This window comes from Lemur catta, chromosome 15 (assembly GCF_020740605.2).
Source record: "Lemur catta isolate mLemCat1 chromosome 15, mLemCat1.pri, whole genome shotgun sequence".
Taxonomy (NCBI): Eukaryota; Metazoa; Chordata; class Mammalia; order Primates; family Lemuridae; genus Lemur; species Lemur catta.
The window spans coordinates 56441857-56454585 of NC_059142.1; the positions used below are offsets into that span (position 1 = coordinate 56441857).

The 12729-nt window shown below is 55.6% G+C and overlaps 1 protein-coding gene across 2 annotated transcripts in view; it reads right to left on the reverse strand.

The window, feature by feature from the left end:
* Positions 1-2417: 2417 nt before the first annotated feature.
* Positions 2418-12729, reverse strand: part of NPLOC4 (NPL4 homolog, ubiquitin recognition factor) — a 57483-nt gene continuing 47171 nt past the window's right edge. Inside the window, exons 14-17 of one of the 2 annotated variants that reach the window (XM_045569691.1) lie at positions 11287-11382; positions 10020-10136; positions 8438-8540; positions 2418-4827 (exon numbers count right to left, since the gene is read on the reverse strand). In XM_045569691.1, the coding sequence (XP_045425647.1) occupies positions 4670-4827; positions 8438-8540; positions 10020-10136; positions 11287-11382 (474 nt within the window). In that variant the 3' untranslated portion in view covers positions 2418-4669. The other variant, XM_045569692.1, reaches the window with a different exon arrangement.

A 12729-nucleotide genomic window follows, 5' to 3' on the forward strand; every position in this document is an offset into this window, starting at 1 on the left:
GAGAACAGCTGGATCCTGCCGGAGAGAAACCCTCCGGAGGACGGTTGGGGGCAGTGCCAGCTCTTGTCACTCACAGCCGCGGCCACGCGGCCCCCGTGTCCAGAACATTGCCAGGTTGGAGGCAGACTTAGAAGTGCGCTCCTCGCCATGCATGAACACGTGGGGACAAGTGAGCCAATGGGATTTCTGGGTTGGGGGCAGACGACAGCAAAAACAATGACTGGCTGAGTCCCCGGAGGAGGCTCCCTAGGAATCAGGGGTGGGGCAGGCCCCCCCCTCGCGGTGACGCCAGGGCAAGAACCGCCCCCTCCCTCCCCCGGGGCCGGCTGGGTGCCAGGGCTTTGGAGAGAGACCCCGAACTACCCTGGAGGTGCCTGCAGTGTGGACACCTCCTCCAGGCCAGGAAACCATTCACAAGCCCCCCACCCCTGGCCTTAAGAAACTAACGTGGAAGCTCCAGGCCAGACACCCTGAGGAAAAGGAGTCTAGGGACACTGGGCTGGGAAGTGAGCTGACATCACCAAGTCCTGGCGTATCTGCCAGAACGCAAAGAAATCCTAACCCCACTTGAGGCTGGGGCGGTACTAACCCAAGGTAGTGGACAGCCAGCCACTGTCACGCTGGATCTGGGTGCTGGGTCAGACAGAACCTGACTGAGGCACCCTCCCTGCTCCCTACGGCTGCTCTGAAGTCCAGGCTGGAAATGCTGGCCTTGGCGCTGGGGAGGGAAGGGCCGGGCGCATCAGGATGACCGGTTCCCAGCGGCTTTCAGAATCAGCAAATGCTTCTCTTAAACACCATCCCTTGGAGCTTCCCCACAGGGCACAGGTATTCTCAGCTGGTCTTCTGATCACTAATCCTAACCCTACAAGACTGTCCCCAATCCTTGAATCACATGCTCAATACACCAAGTCCCACCCGGTCCTCCCAGGCCACTGTCCAATACAGAGGCCAAGCCTGTCCTAGAGAAAATGACCACATGGGGGAGGAAGTGGACTTGGGAGGAGGCTGGCTGAGCTGAGCAGCCTCAGCCTGTGGGTCACGCCTTTGTCCCACTCCATTCTGCTCTGGGGGGCTGGCAGGCTCCTGGCCCCAAGCATAGCCCAGCCCCCTCTGTGAGAGGATTTATGATCAACAGCCACACAGGGGACCTTGGGCACAGACCCCTGGGGTGAGTTAGACACAAGGAAAGGGCCCAGCTGTCGGGCTGCGTGCAGCTGAGGGCAACACCTGGCTAAGGAGTGCCAGGGAGTGAGGCAGCCTCCCGCCGCGGATGTGGAAGGTGCACCCTCCTAGCAGGAAGCGTGCGGGACAGGGACAGCACAGCACACTGCGGAGGGTCAGTGCGTCTCTAAGCCACATTGGACGTGGTATCATCTCACTAAGGACAAATTACACGGAGGGGCCTGACAAATACAGGGTCAGACTCCAGTGGGGCACCCATGCACTAGAAGCTGCAGGCGATGAGGGCTGAGCACGGAGGGGCCGAGCGTCACCTGCAGCACAGCCCAGTAGGACACACGTGCGGGGGGTGGGACCATGTCCTAGTCCAAGCAGTTCCATCTGCTGGATTTCTGGGGGTGGGTGGGGGGTCCAGCAGCTTATCACTTCACGGAACCTGGGAGCAGGAAAGCCCCAACAACTCTGCCTCTCATACAAGGTGGTTTTCCAGAAGGCCCTGAAGTGACAAGAGCAAGAGCCCACTGCTGGGAGGGGAAATGGGAGAGCCACGCCCAAGGCAAGCAGTGGGTGGGGGGCTGCACTGCTGTTGAAAGCAAAGCTCGGGAGCGGGACCAGGGGCAGTCCCCACAGTCCAGAAGCCCACGCCCCCTTTTTGCTGGGCTGTGCATGGTCTGCCTTACCCCCAGGGAACCCCTTCAGACATCAGTGTGGGATTCTCTGTTTTTTCGTGATTGTTCAAGGGAGCAGTGGACCACCTGGCCAAAGGACAAAGTGGTGCTGACCCACGGATGGGAAGGCTGGTGCCTGGAGACCAGATGCTCCCTGGCTGTCATGTGGGAAGAATTCAGGCACAAGGGGAAGCAGCACATCGGCTGCCAGGCCTCACTCCTCACTGTAGATGGGGCTTCCTGGACTCCGTCCTTCACTGGCTGCTTGGCCACGCGCACCTGTCCAGCAAAGCAAAGACCCAAGAGCAGCCACGTGGCGCCCAAGGGCGGTCAGGTGTTTAAAACCGACATGCTCTTCTCGTTCTCCCAGACGTTAAGCGGGAAGAACAGGGCCAAGGAGCCTGGGCAGAGAAGCAGGTAGGGGAAGTGGGGTCCCTACTGTAAATGGTGCAGACACATCCATGGAGGACAGTGACATCTCGGGGGACGAGTTACCAAATCACCCTCCACCGAACAGAGGCCAGCCACGACCCACAGTGGTGCAGTGCACGGGACCAACACACCGGTGCCAGGACAGTTGCTTCAGGCGCTTTATTAGGTTCCACTGCAGGGCTGGGCCAAACCCAGCGGAAGCAGACCTGCGAGCCTAAGACGGAGCCGATAGCACAAGCACCTGTGTCCTGGGAGCAGCCTGCTTGGAGGTGAGCTGGGGTGGGGCGAGGAGGGGAGGGAGCCAGGAGCCAGTGGCGGCCACGATGTGTCCACCTGGGCAAGTATGCACTCATCACCCCCACTGGGTCACGGCCTGAGGTGTGTCCACACCAAAGGCAGGTGTGAGGATCTGAGGCGGGGCTGAGCCCACCCCATACAGGAGGAGGTGGCCGAGCCTCCCAGAGCCTGGGCAGGGCAGGGCTCACCCTCAACCCTGTATGCCTAACTTTGATCTCTTTGGACAATAAAATATAAAGTGCATTACTGAACAAAGAGTAACTCAAAACCAGAAGCAGAGAAATCACAACACTTTTTCTTTAGCTAAAAGACAAAAGAAAACATGATTTCTGTGAATGCCAGAACTTCAAAGAGAGGGGATACTGGTGGGGGAGGAAAGGAAAGTAGCTTCGGGGGCAGAGACAGAGCAGGTGGAGGAGCAGCCGGGAGGCCACAGCAAGGTCCCCGCAACCTCTGCTGCCCCGTGCCCGCCCAGGGTGCAAGCAGTGTTGGCACGACGGCCTGGGAAACACAGGGGCGAGCAGGGTCTGCTTCAGCCCAGCTCCTCCCCCCACCCCGCCCCCCAGGACAGCTCTGCCTTGACAGACTGTCCCAATTGGCCCTTGGTCCCCAAAGCAGACAAACTGCCTGGGCCTTCCATTTGGTGTCCTGTGCCAGGTGGACCTGGAGGTGCCAGCCATGGCCCGACCACGTGAGACACAAGCGTTCTCTGTCCACAGTGCCAAGGATGAGGGAGGGTCACCCAGGCTTGCCCCCCTCAGGGTGGAGACAGAAGTCTCCAAGCACAGTCTGTGGCCGGGCCACCCTTGCTCACGGGTAGAGGGCAGCTCCGATACGGCTGTCGTTAAGGCAAAGAGGCATGGGGATGCCCACAGCTCCCCGGGGGAAGGCAGGGGCGTGCCTCAGCCCCCCACCAAGGAGACTTGGAGGCCGCAGAGTACACATGCAAGATCCCACCACAACCACCTCTGGACTGCCTGGCTCTCACACTGCCAGTGCTGTATCCACTGCCCAGAGCCCCGCCGAGGTCCCAAGTGGCCCTCACAAGACGCCAAGCCCCTAACGGCCTCACCCAGGCCTGTCTTGGTGGCTGCACTGCTGTGCCAGAAGGCCGCAGCCAGGCGTGGCAATGGGACAGAGGGACTCAAGGGGCAAAGGGACCAAAGCACCTGGCCCAGGCAATCCACCCTCCCCACCTCCAGGCCATGCGGAGGGGCCGCCCGCTAGGCGGGAGCCATGGTGCCCCAGCTCAGCCTGCAGCTGTCCCAGCTGCGTGGCTTGGTAGAAAAGTCTCAGGCACTGAGGTTTACTTCTCAGGAGAACTGACTGTGGTACCCCTGTCCACACACCCGCCCTGAACACACCCTTTCAAGGGCTTCACTAAAAGGAGGGAAGGAAGCGGAAACTAGTCTCTCTCACTCCCCTTTTGTGCAGTTTTTATCTTAAAAAATAAATAAATAAAAGTCTTCCGGGCAGGAATTACTGATAACTGTTATTATAACCATCGCAGACTTCAAATCCCACCTGGACGTCGGTGGAGAAGGGCGGGCAGCAGAGTAACCTGCAGCCACCGGCCGAGCAGGCGTCACCCGCGTGTTCCCAGGCAATGGCTGTCAGAGAGGAAAAGTGGCCTTGCAGGCAGGGCCTCTGCCCCAGAGCAACGGGACACAGAGGTAACAAGAGCTCCCAACCAAACAAATGCGGAGTGGGGACAAGGAACAAAAAGCATCGAAAAGGAAGGAGAAAGCAAGCCGGATGGCGGCAGCAACCCCGTGCCCCCAACTCCAGGCGGTGACTCAGACGTGAGCAGTCCTTCCACCACAGCGGGTCTTGTCAGCCGGGTTAGGCGTGTGGGGTGTTCCTGCGCTTCCAGTTTGGAGATTTCATTCGGCCTGCAGAACACCAGCTGTGGCTCCCTCTCCAGGGAAAAACGTGCTGAGAAGCTTCAGTGGGTCAGAGACCCCAGGGTAGCCAGCCCCCTGCCCCTCAGGGCTGCCCACTGTGGGCCGTTACAGGAACACGTTGCACGATGCTCCTGGCTTCAGAGAGGGCTGGGCTGGGCCCAGTCCCACCCAGCGAGGGGTGGAGCCCTAGGTCCTGGGGAGGCTGCACATCTCACAGTGGCCCGTGCCCGGCTGGTTCATGAAGGTGCAGTGCTGACAGGCCCACATGGCAGCAGCGGCCACGTGCGCAGAGCCCCCAACGGCGCCGTACTCATGGAGGCCGGGGAGCTGCACACCAACTGTGCCTGCAGGGTGAGAAGAGAAGCAAGCACTCGTCATTTCTGCAGAGATGTTTAATACTTCACCCCGCCCAGGAGCTCTGTGCGGGCAGGGGTGGCAGAGAACCCTGCTACGGGTCACCCTGCCCACACCTGGCACAGCCACAACAGGCTCAGAGGATGCCTCCCTGCCCCCACCTGTGCGTGTCTGTTCCCTCTCACTGCTGAGGGGCATCCCTCTGGTTCTGAGCCGTCATCAACAAAGCTTCCATGAGTGTCCTCGTACAATCTTTCTGTGGGACCTGTGTTTTCATTTCTCTTAGGTAAACTCCTAGGAGTGCGATTGCTGGACCACAGGGTAATTAATTGTACCTTGAACTTTCTGAGAAACTGACAAACTATTTTTCAGAGTGGCTGGCCTGTCCTGCATCCTGCTCCACATCCTCACTAGCACTTGATATTGTCAAGTTTTTTTCATTTTAGCCACTCTGATGAATGTGTAATAGTTTCTCATTTGTTTTAGTTTGTGGCCGGGTGCACTGGCTCACCCCTGTAATTACTCCCACCACTTTTGGGAGAGCCAGGCAGGAGGATCACCTGAGGGCAAGAGTTCAAGACCAGCCTGGACAACATAGCAAGACCCTGTTTCTATAAAAAAAATTAGCCAGGTGTGGTGGCAAGCCTGCGGTCCCAGCTACTGGGGAGCCTGAGATGGGAGGATCGCTTGAGCCCAGGAGTTTCAGGCTGCAGTGAGCTATGATCTCACCACTGCCCTCCAGCCTAGGTGACAGAACAAAACCCTATCTCAAAAAAAAAAAAAAAAGTTTGCACCTCCCTCCTGAGAAACCATTCCTGTGTTTCCTTTTGTGAAACGTCTAGGTCCTTTGCCCAGTTTTTTCTTAGCCTTTCAACAGGTGAGCTCTTTGTATGTTTCTGATGAGCCTTATGCCAAATGTATCTACTGCCAACATGGTCCCCCCCCTGCCTTGTCATGCTTCTTATGGTGCCCTTGGATGAGCACAAGTGTTTCATTTTGATAAAACCCAATTTACCAATTTTTTATGGCCATTGTTTTTCTGAGTCCTACTCTAAGGCCCTGCATCCTGTGTAAAAGAGGCCTTGCCTACCCCAAGGTCTTGAAGATACTCAATGAAAACAACTGCTTTGCAGTTTCCCCTCACCCCAGCAGGCCCGTGCCCTACCCAGAGCTGACCCATGTGTGTGGTGTGTACCGCAGCGTCCCCAGGGCACCAGCTGTCTCGACACACTTTCCTGAAAGGCTGTCCTCTCCGGGGCTCGCTGCCCCGGTGCCTTTGTTGCCCACTTTCTCCACTCTCTGTCCGCCCATCTCCACTCTCTGTCCGCCCACGCCAACATCGCACTGCTTCAATCACTGAAGCTCTGCGGGTTTGAAATCAAGCAATACAATTTCTCCAACTTTACTCTTCTTTCTCAAGATTGCCTTGGCTACTCTAGGCCCTCTGCATTTCCAGATAAACCTTAGTCTTGTTAATTTTCATGGGGAAAAACATGTCTGTAGAGGATTTGATTGGGATTGCGCTGATCAATTTGGGAAAAGCTGACACCCTGAAAGTATACAGAGTTTCCACTCTGGGAAGATGGCATACTTCCCACATCCTGAGTTCTTCAGGCAGCATGGCAGTGTTCACACAGAGCTGCGACATACTTTCAATACACCGTTCCTGGGCATCTCCTTTCTTGTGTACTTTTATAAATGCTACTCCATTATTGGTTTCCATCTCCAATCCTATGCATAGTCATTTGAGTATCATAAGTAGACTACGTTGATAGGATTTGACAATCATGAAATAAACTTTTCTGCAAAGTGAGGGTTGCACACAAGGAGCTCTGCACAAGCTGCAGCAGGTGACAGATCTGGGCCACTGCCACCTGTTGCTGCGGAACTCACACTGAACTCGTGCTGGACTCGGGCTCGGGTTTCTTCTCGCCCCATCTCAGTGTGAGAGGGGGAGTCGAGTGCCTGATGGGGATGGCAGAGACACGCCAAGTGTCCAGATGGATGTCCCCCCAGGTCCGTTTCATTTCCCCAACCCAGGCCAGCCTCCTAGACGCCCTGCCTTCCCCTCAGGTCCAGGGAGGTATCTCTGCACCCTCTTGGCCTCCCTGTGCTCAGTCTCTTTTGGTGTCTTTCCAGGCTGAGAGGGAGGGCTCCAAAATATCAAAGCTGCTGCAATCAATGTTTCTGTGTGCGGAATCCAAACGTCTCACCAGGGAGGGGACCCAGGACTTGGGGACTTCAAGGGGCAGCTCCTGGACAGCAGTGGACTGTGAGGTTTTACTTGAGGGAGTTCAGTGGGCTTAACTTGTCCCCTGTCGTTTTGGATCATCTGAGCAGTATTTCAAAATGTGAGGGCAAGAAGAATACAAGGCAGGTGCAGCCAGGCATGAGACTGGCATTGTCATCATCAGAATTGCATGAAAAGAAAACTTCACAAAAAGCCAAACACAAGGAATACTAAGACTCCACAGACCACCGAGCTTCTAGGTATCAATAAACAATAACTCTGGCTGGTGCAGTGCCTCGCACCTATAGTCCCAACACTCTTGAGAGGCAGAGGCGGGAGGATCACTTGAGCTCAAGAGTTCAAGCCCAGCCTGAGCAAGAGCAAGATGCTGTCTCTCCTAAAAATAGAACATTAGCTGGGTACGGTGGCACATGCCTGTAGTCCCAGCTACTGGGGAGGCTGAGGCCCAGAAGTTCGAGGCTGCAGTGAGCAATGATGATGCTACGGCACTCTACCCAGGGTGACAGAGCGAGACTCTGTCTCAAAAAAAAAAAAAAAAAGAAAGAAAGAAAGAATAAGACTCTTTCCAACGAGGCTCCCTTATGGCTTGGATTCTAGTGAGGTTTTTCTTGGCTAATTTTGCCTCTAGTATCTACCCACTGGATTGAGAAAATGGTATAAACATTTCTTATACATCTTTTCAAAATTGTTGTAATAAAGAATTCCAGTATTTGTCAAAGCCACAGGGAGAAAGGCTGCGACAGCTCTGCCGCTCTCAGTCTCGGCTGGGCGGAACCGCGGCGCAGCAGTGGGGCCTGCACACTGGCAGGACGCCAGCGCCCTTGGCGCCCTCACCGTCCGCAGCAAAGTCTGACCGAAGCTCGCGGGAGTGTAGGGAGCTGCTCAGGACTCGGGGACTGCGGCTCCTAGAGACACAGGATGCCCGCATTCCACCCGTAATGTCCACAGGACAGCCTCCCACCAGGGAGCATCCTGGGGCTGCCGTCTCATCTCCTCGGCAGGACGGGAGCTTCACCTGAGCACTGGTGGGCACAGGTCCACCAGGCCGCTGTGCTCCCAGCGCTCATACACATGTAAACTTCCTGCTTCTCTCAGACGATGCCGTGCAAACTGCGCCTGGGGCAGGTGCAGATATGCGCATCTCTGGCACACACATCACAAAATCCAGAGCCGTGTACCCAGGACCTGTGGCCCGCACAACACGTCTGTTACGTCACTGAGGACAGCCCTGTGCCCAGCAGGAAGGTCGACTCACAGTGCCAACAGGGCACCGCAGGCAGTGTGGCCTGGCAGAGTGTGTCCTGCTCTCCAGCCCTTGCAACAGGGGCGCAGCCGGGGGGAGGACTTACTGCAGAGCTGCTCGATGGTGGCCCACTGCTCGGACCTCTTCCACGTCTGGGCGAGCTCCTCGTTTCCGGTCCGCACGGCCTCCAGCAGCAAGCTGATGCTGTCCTGCAAGGGGCCAAGGGGAGGTTCCCACGTGCTCTGCCTGGGGTGCACAGATTCTAACAGGTTTCTGCGTCCTCAACATCAAGATATATTTCAGAGGGAATTTAAACAACCTTACAGGCTGTCACTATAAAATGTAAAATATCACAACTTAGGTCTATAAATATAAGTGCTAAATTGAGATAAAATTTAAATTCTTCCCAAATAGCCCCACAGTGGGCATCTGTGCCTCTCTGCGTGGGCTGACAGTGCTCAAGAGCCCAGAGGATAAAGCCCGCCCAGCCTGCTCCCCCCCCCCCCCCCCCCCCCCGCCTCAGCCCCCGCCTCTCTCTTCTGCATTATGCCTGGAAAACCGTGTGCTATACCCTAGGCCTCAGGGTCAAAGTGCAGAGAATTAAAACCGTTGCTGTAATGAGAAGTGCACACAACCTTCAGGGGCTCGCAGTACCTGCCCAGGACAGTGCTGCGTGACAGCTCGCATACTGGCAAGGTGGCCCGACAGAGAGGGAGCCTCACCTTTCCCCACCTGTCTACTCAGAGGGGCAGTGGCCAGACCTGAGACCAGGAGAGCAGCTCCCTGTGCCGACTGGGGAAGGTACAGACATTGGAAGAGTCACAGGTGCCTGATGTCAAATATCAGAGTGGGTGGTTTGGGGACAAACTACAGACACGCAATAAACCTAATGGATCCAAGAAGAGCCATCGGCTACCCGACAGAGAAGAGCCTTAGGGAGGGTCACCTTCAGGGAAAGGTGTTGAGTGAGGGGTATCCACGGCTCAGAAAGAATTTGTTCCTTTCTCTTTGGCATTTCCTTGGGTCTCAGGAAGAGAAGAAAAGGCCCAAGTAGGGCACCCACAACATGGCACCCACAACATGGCACACACAAGGGGCCTCCTGGCAGACCCCCCCCACCCCGCTCCGCCGTCTGCAAAACACTCGCCCTCTGCTCCCCCCACGGGGTGTCTTAAAAATGCCAACTGTGCAGCTGCGAACTCGGGGCCTGGAAGCTGGCCAAGCCTTCTGGGCCGGAGCAGTAAAACCAAAGCTGATTCGGGAGGGGAGCTATCAGCAAAAAACAGAGGCTGTGATTGTGAAACTGTTAGGACAGGACTTTTTTGAATTGTGGATCTCTGATGCTCCATGCTACAGGACAGAGCTAAATCACCTCTGCTTTCAATGGGACTGGAACAACCGAAACCGTCCTTCATCAGGGAGCGCACAGACACTCACTGAAAACGCTAGAGGTGAAACAATCCATCTTTCCATCAACAAGCCTCTTGTGAAAAGCCACTGCCTGAACACTCTTTGCACACAAGACGCAAGAGGCAGAAACCCCCTGATCCCAAGCTTTGACCCAGTTTCTCAAGCACACTCTGGATCGTGAGGAAAGAAAGTGAGACAGAGCATCTCTCTACAGCCAAAGCCTATCTGGGGACCACCAGAGCCAGGTGCTCAAGAGGATAACACAGTAGGGCCCATACCTGCAGAGGCATAACTTCATTGGTGACCAGAAACAGCAGGAGGTGAAAATCTGAGATGGTATCCAAGAACACAGACGAGGTATTCTGGGATAAATAGGTGGCCAAACTATGGAAGTCCTAGAGGGAAGGAAATAAGAATATTCCATTACGATTCTCCAGTGCCAGACCCAGAAAAAGAGCCGTTTCCTACTGAGACATAATTAAATTCATTGAATGCTGAGACATCTCTCCCTCCTTCTACAGCCACTAACAGGGCCTAAGAAAGGAGGAGCCAACAGCAGCAGAGCAGGCTCCTACCTCTCTCCTCCCAGGAAAATGCTCTCAGTACGTGACTCATCAAGGTGTGTGAGAAAGCACGTTTGCAAAGCTGACCCAGAGAGACACGACCTGGCCGATGGCAAATGCCCCTTGACCTCCAGGTGGAGAGTGGGCTGTGGGAGGGCCCCTGCTGGGGCGGGGGCACCCAACTGGCCTTCTCTGTCTGGCCTCGTTCTCCATCCAGGGCAGCGTGACAGTGAGAGGGGAACCGAGGGCAGCCCTCACGCAGCACGAACACCTCCAGCAGGACCAGACACAGGGGCGTCAAGAGTGCACCCACGTCCCCTGGGCAGGTGAGCAGGAGGGGACCAGAGCACAGAAGAGGAGCTGTCAGCCACTTCAGGAGAAAATCTCACGACAGACATTCATTTACCAGGCCATTGTCGGAAATGTCTGTTAGAAAATCACGCCCTAAGAACAAATGTGTGCAGACTGTTTACACAATACGCACACGGCAGTAATAGCAATTCGGGTCTGGCCTGATCTCCAGCGGGAGACAGGGTCAGACGGGAGCCGTGCTAAATGAGATCAATGACGCGTGCTGGCAGGCCCAGGGGCCAGGCCACATGGGGCCACCCAGCTCTGACGGTGCCTGCGAAAGGCAGCAGTATGACAGGGCAAGGGGGACCAGGTTACAAACAATAAAACAGTTGTTCATAGAGGACACAAAATAACAAATTTTGGAAAAATTACGAAGTCAACTGAGAATGGTACTTGTGGCAAATCTGCAGGCCTGAGGATGTTAGGGGATTTGCCCTGTGGTGTCCGTCACCCAGCCACGGAGTGAGTGTCCACATGGCCAGCATTACCCTAGAACAGGCCCAGCTGGGCTCTGTCCAAGAATCCATCAGGAGAGTGTGAAAGCTTAGGACTTTCTGGGAAAACAATACTGACACCAGACGAGCAATCGGCAGCTAACTTTAAATCGCTTCTAAAGACAAGAGCTTACCTGTGTCTCACCCAGCACATCCCGGTTTTCAATGGGAAATGGGTTTTGCGAAATAGAAAAAGTATAAACTGGATCCTTGGGGAAAGTTGTTGTGATCTGAAGAACGAAACACAAACCCGTGAGCGACTCCCCAGCAGCCCCAAGCACCCCCTGCGCGTGAGCTGAAGACAGCAATTCTGAGAGCCCTACTAGCTCTGCCTTAAAATGAACAGTTAACGTTAACAATTAGTGTTGCTCCTCAATGAAAATTCTGAAACTCCACATCTGGGAAGCAAACTAAAGAATCTGTTTTAAAACCTACACCATATCTGGTGTACACTGGCCCCACAACACCTAACTCCAGCTGCGAGGGACCACCTGTGGCACAGCTTCACCTGAGGCTCACACCGCTACTCTCCCTCTGCTGCGGGGGACCAGAGGCTGGTCTGACCCCTCAGTCCAGGCTGCAGAAGCACGGAGAGGAGAATGCAGGAAGCCAGGAGGCCGGCCTAGGAGCTGACTGTTCGGAGGTGCAAAGTTCGCGTCCCTGGGTTTGGAGTGCACATGCAGAGTCAGCCAGCGATGGGTTTAAGAAACAAAGCACCCTCCAGCCGGCCTGCTAAGCCCCCTTTTGAACACTAGGGAGCCACTCCATGCAGCCTGTGGGCTTTTCCAGGCAGGGGTGGGTGAGAACCGCAGGCCCTGGAGGGACACAGACGAGTGGGCCAGATGCAAGGGCTGACGTGGAAAGATGAGCGTAGTCCTCCACTTGGCTCAGACATGCTGTAGCAACTACAGAGGGCATTTTAAACCCAACATAGAGTCGACAGAAGCTACAGGGACAGTGGTAAATGTGCAAGAATCAATACAAACACAGGTTTCATTCTTCTTGGCAGATGCCCCTCCCCACAAAAGCACCCAAGCGCGAGCTATCAACCACCTTCTGGTTGACACAGCTTTCCTCTGCAATACGACACTAGCAGCAGATCACACTTCTTACAGATTTAGGGTAGCTACTCTGGTTCCTTGGGGACTATTTCTCAACAATGAACCTTGTTCTGGTGTGTTGTGTGTTTTCTACATCAGCAAAGGCAGTGAGCTGCTCCAGGCTAGCTGGCCCACGTGCAGCTGTGCCAGGGCTGGCCGCTCTGGAAGGACAAGCTGAGCCATGGGGACACCTCTGCCCTGGGGCGCATCCTGGGGAAGGGCCACACTGGCGCTGTGCACTGGCAGCACGGCCTCGCCAGTCAGCGACCCTGGCCTCGCTTTGCTCACTTTGAGGTAAAGAAGATGGGAGTGCCCCAGGCTGCTGTGAGGATGCAGCACCCTGCACATAGGGCACCCAGCACGGGCCTGGCCCATGGCAGGCCACTAGCTGGGTCAAGGTTCTGACAACAGTGCTGGTGCTGAGCACGCTGCAGAGGCAGGATCCTGGGATGGCTCAGGCCCCTCCCCTTGGGAGGG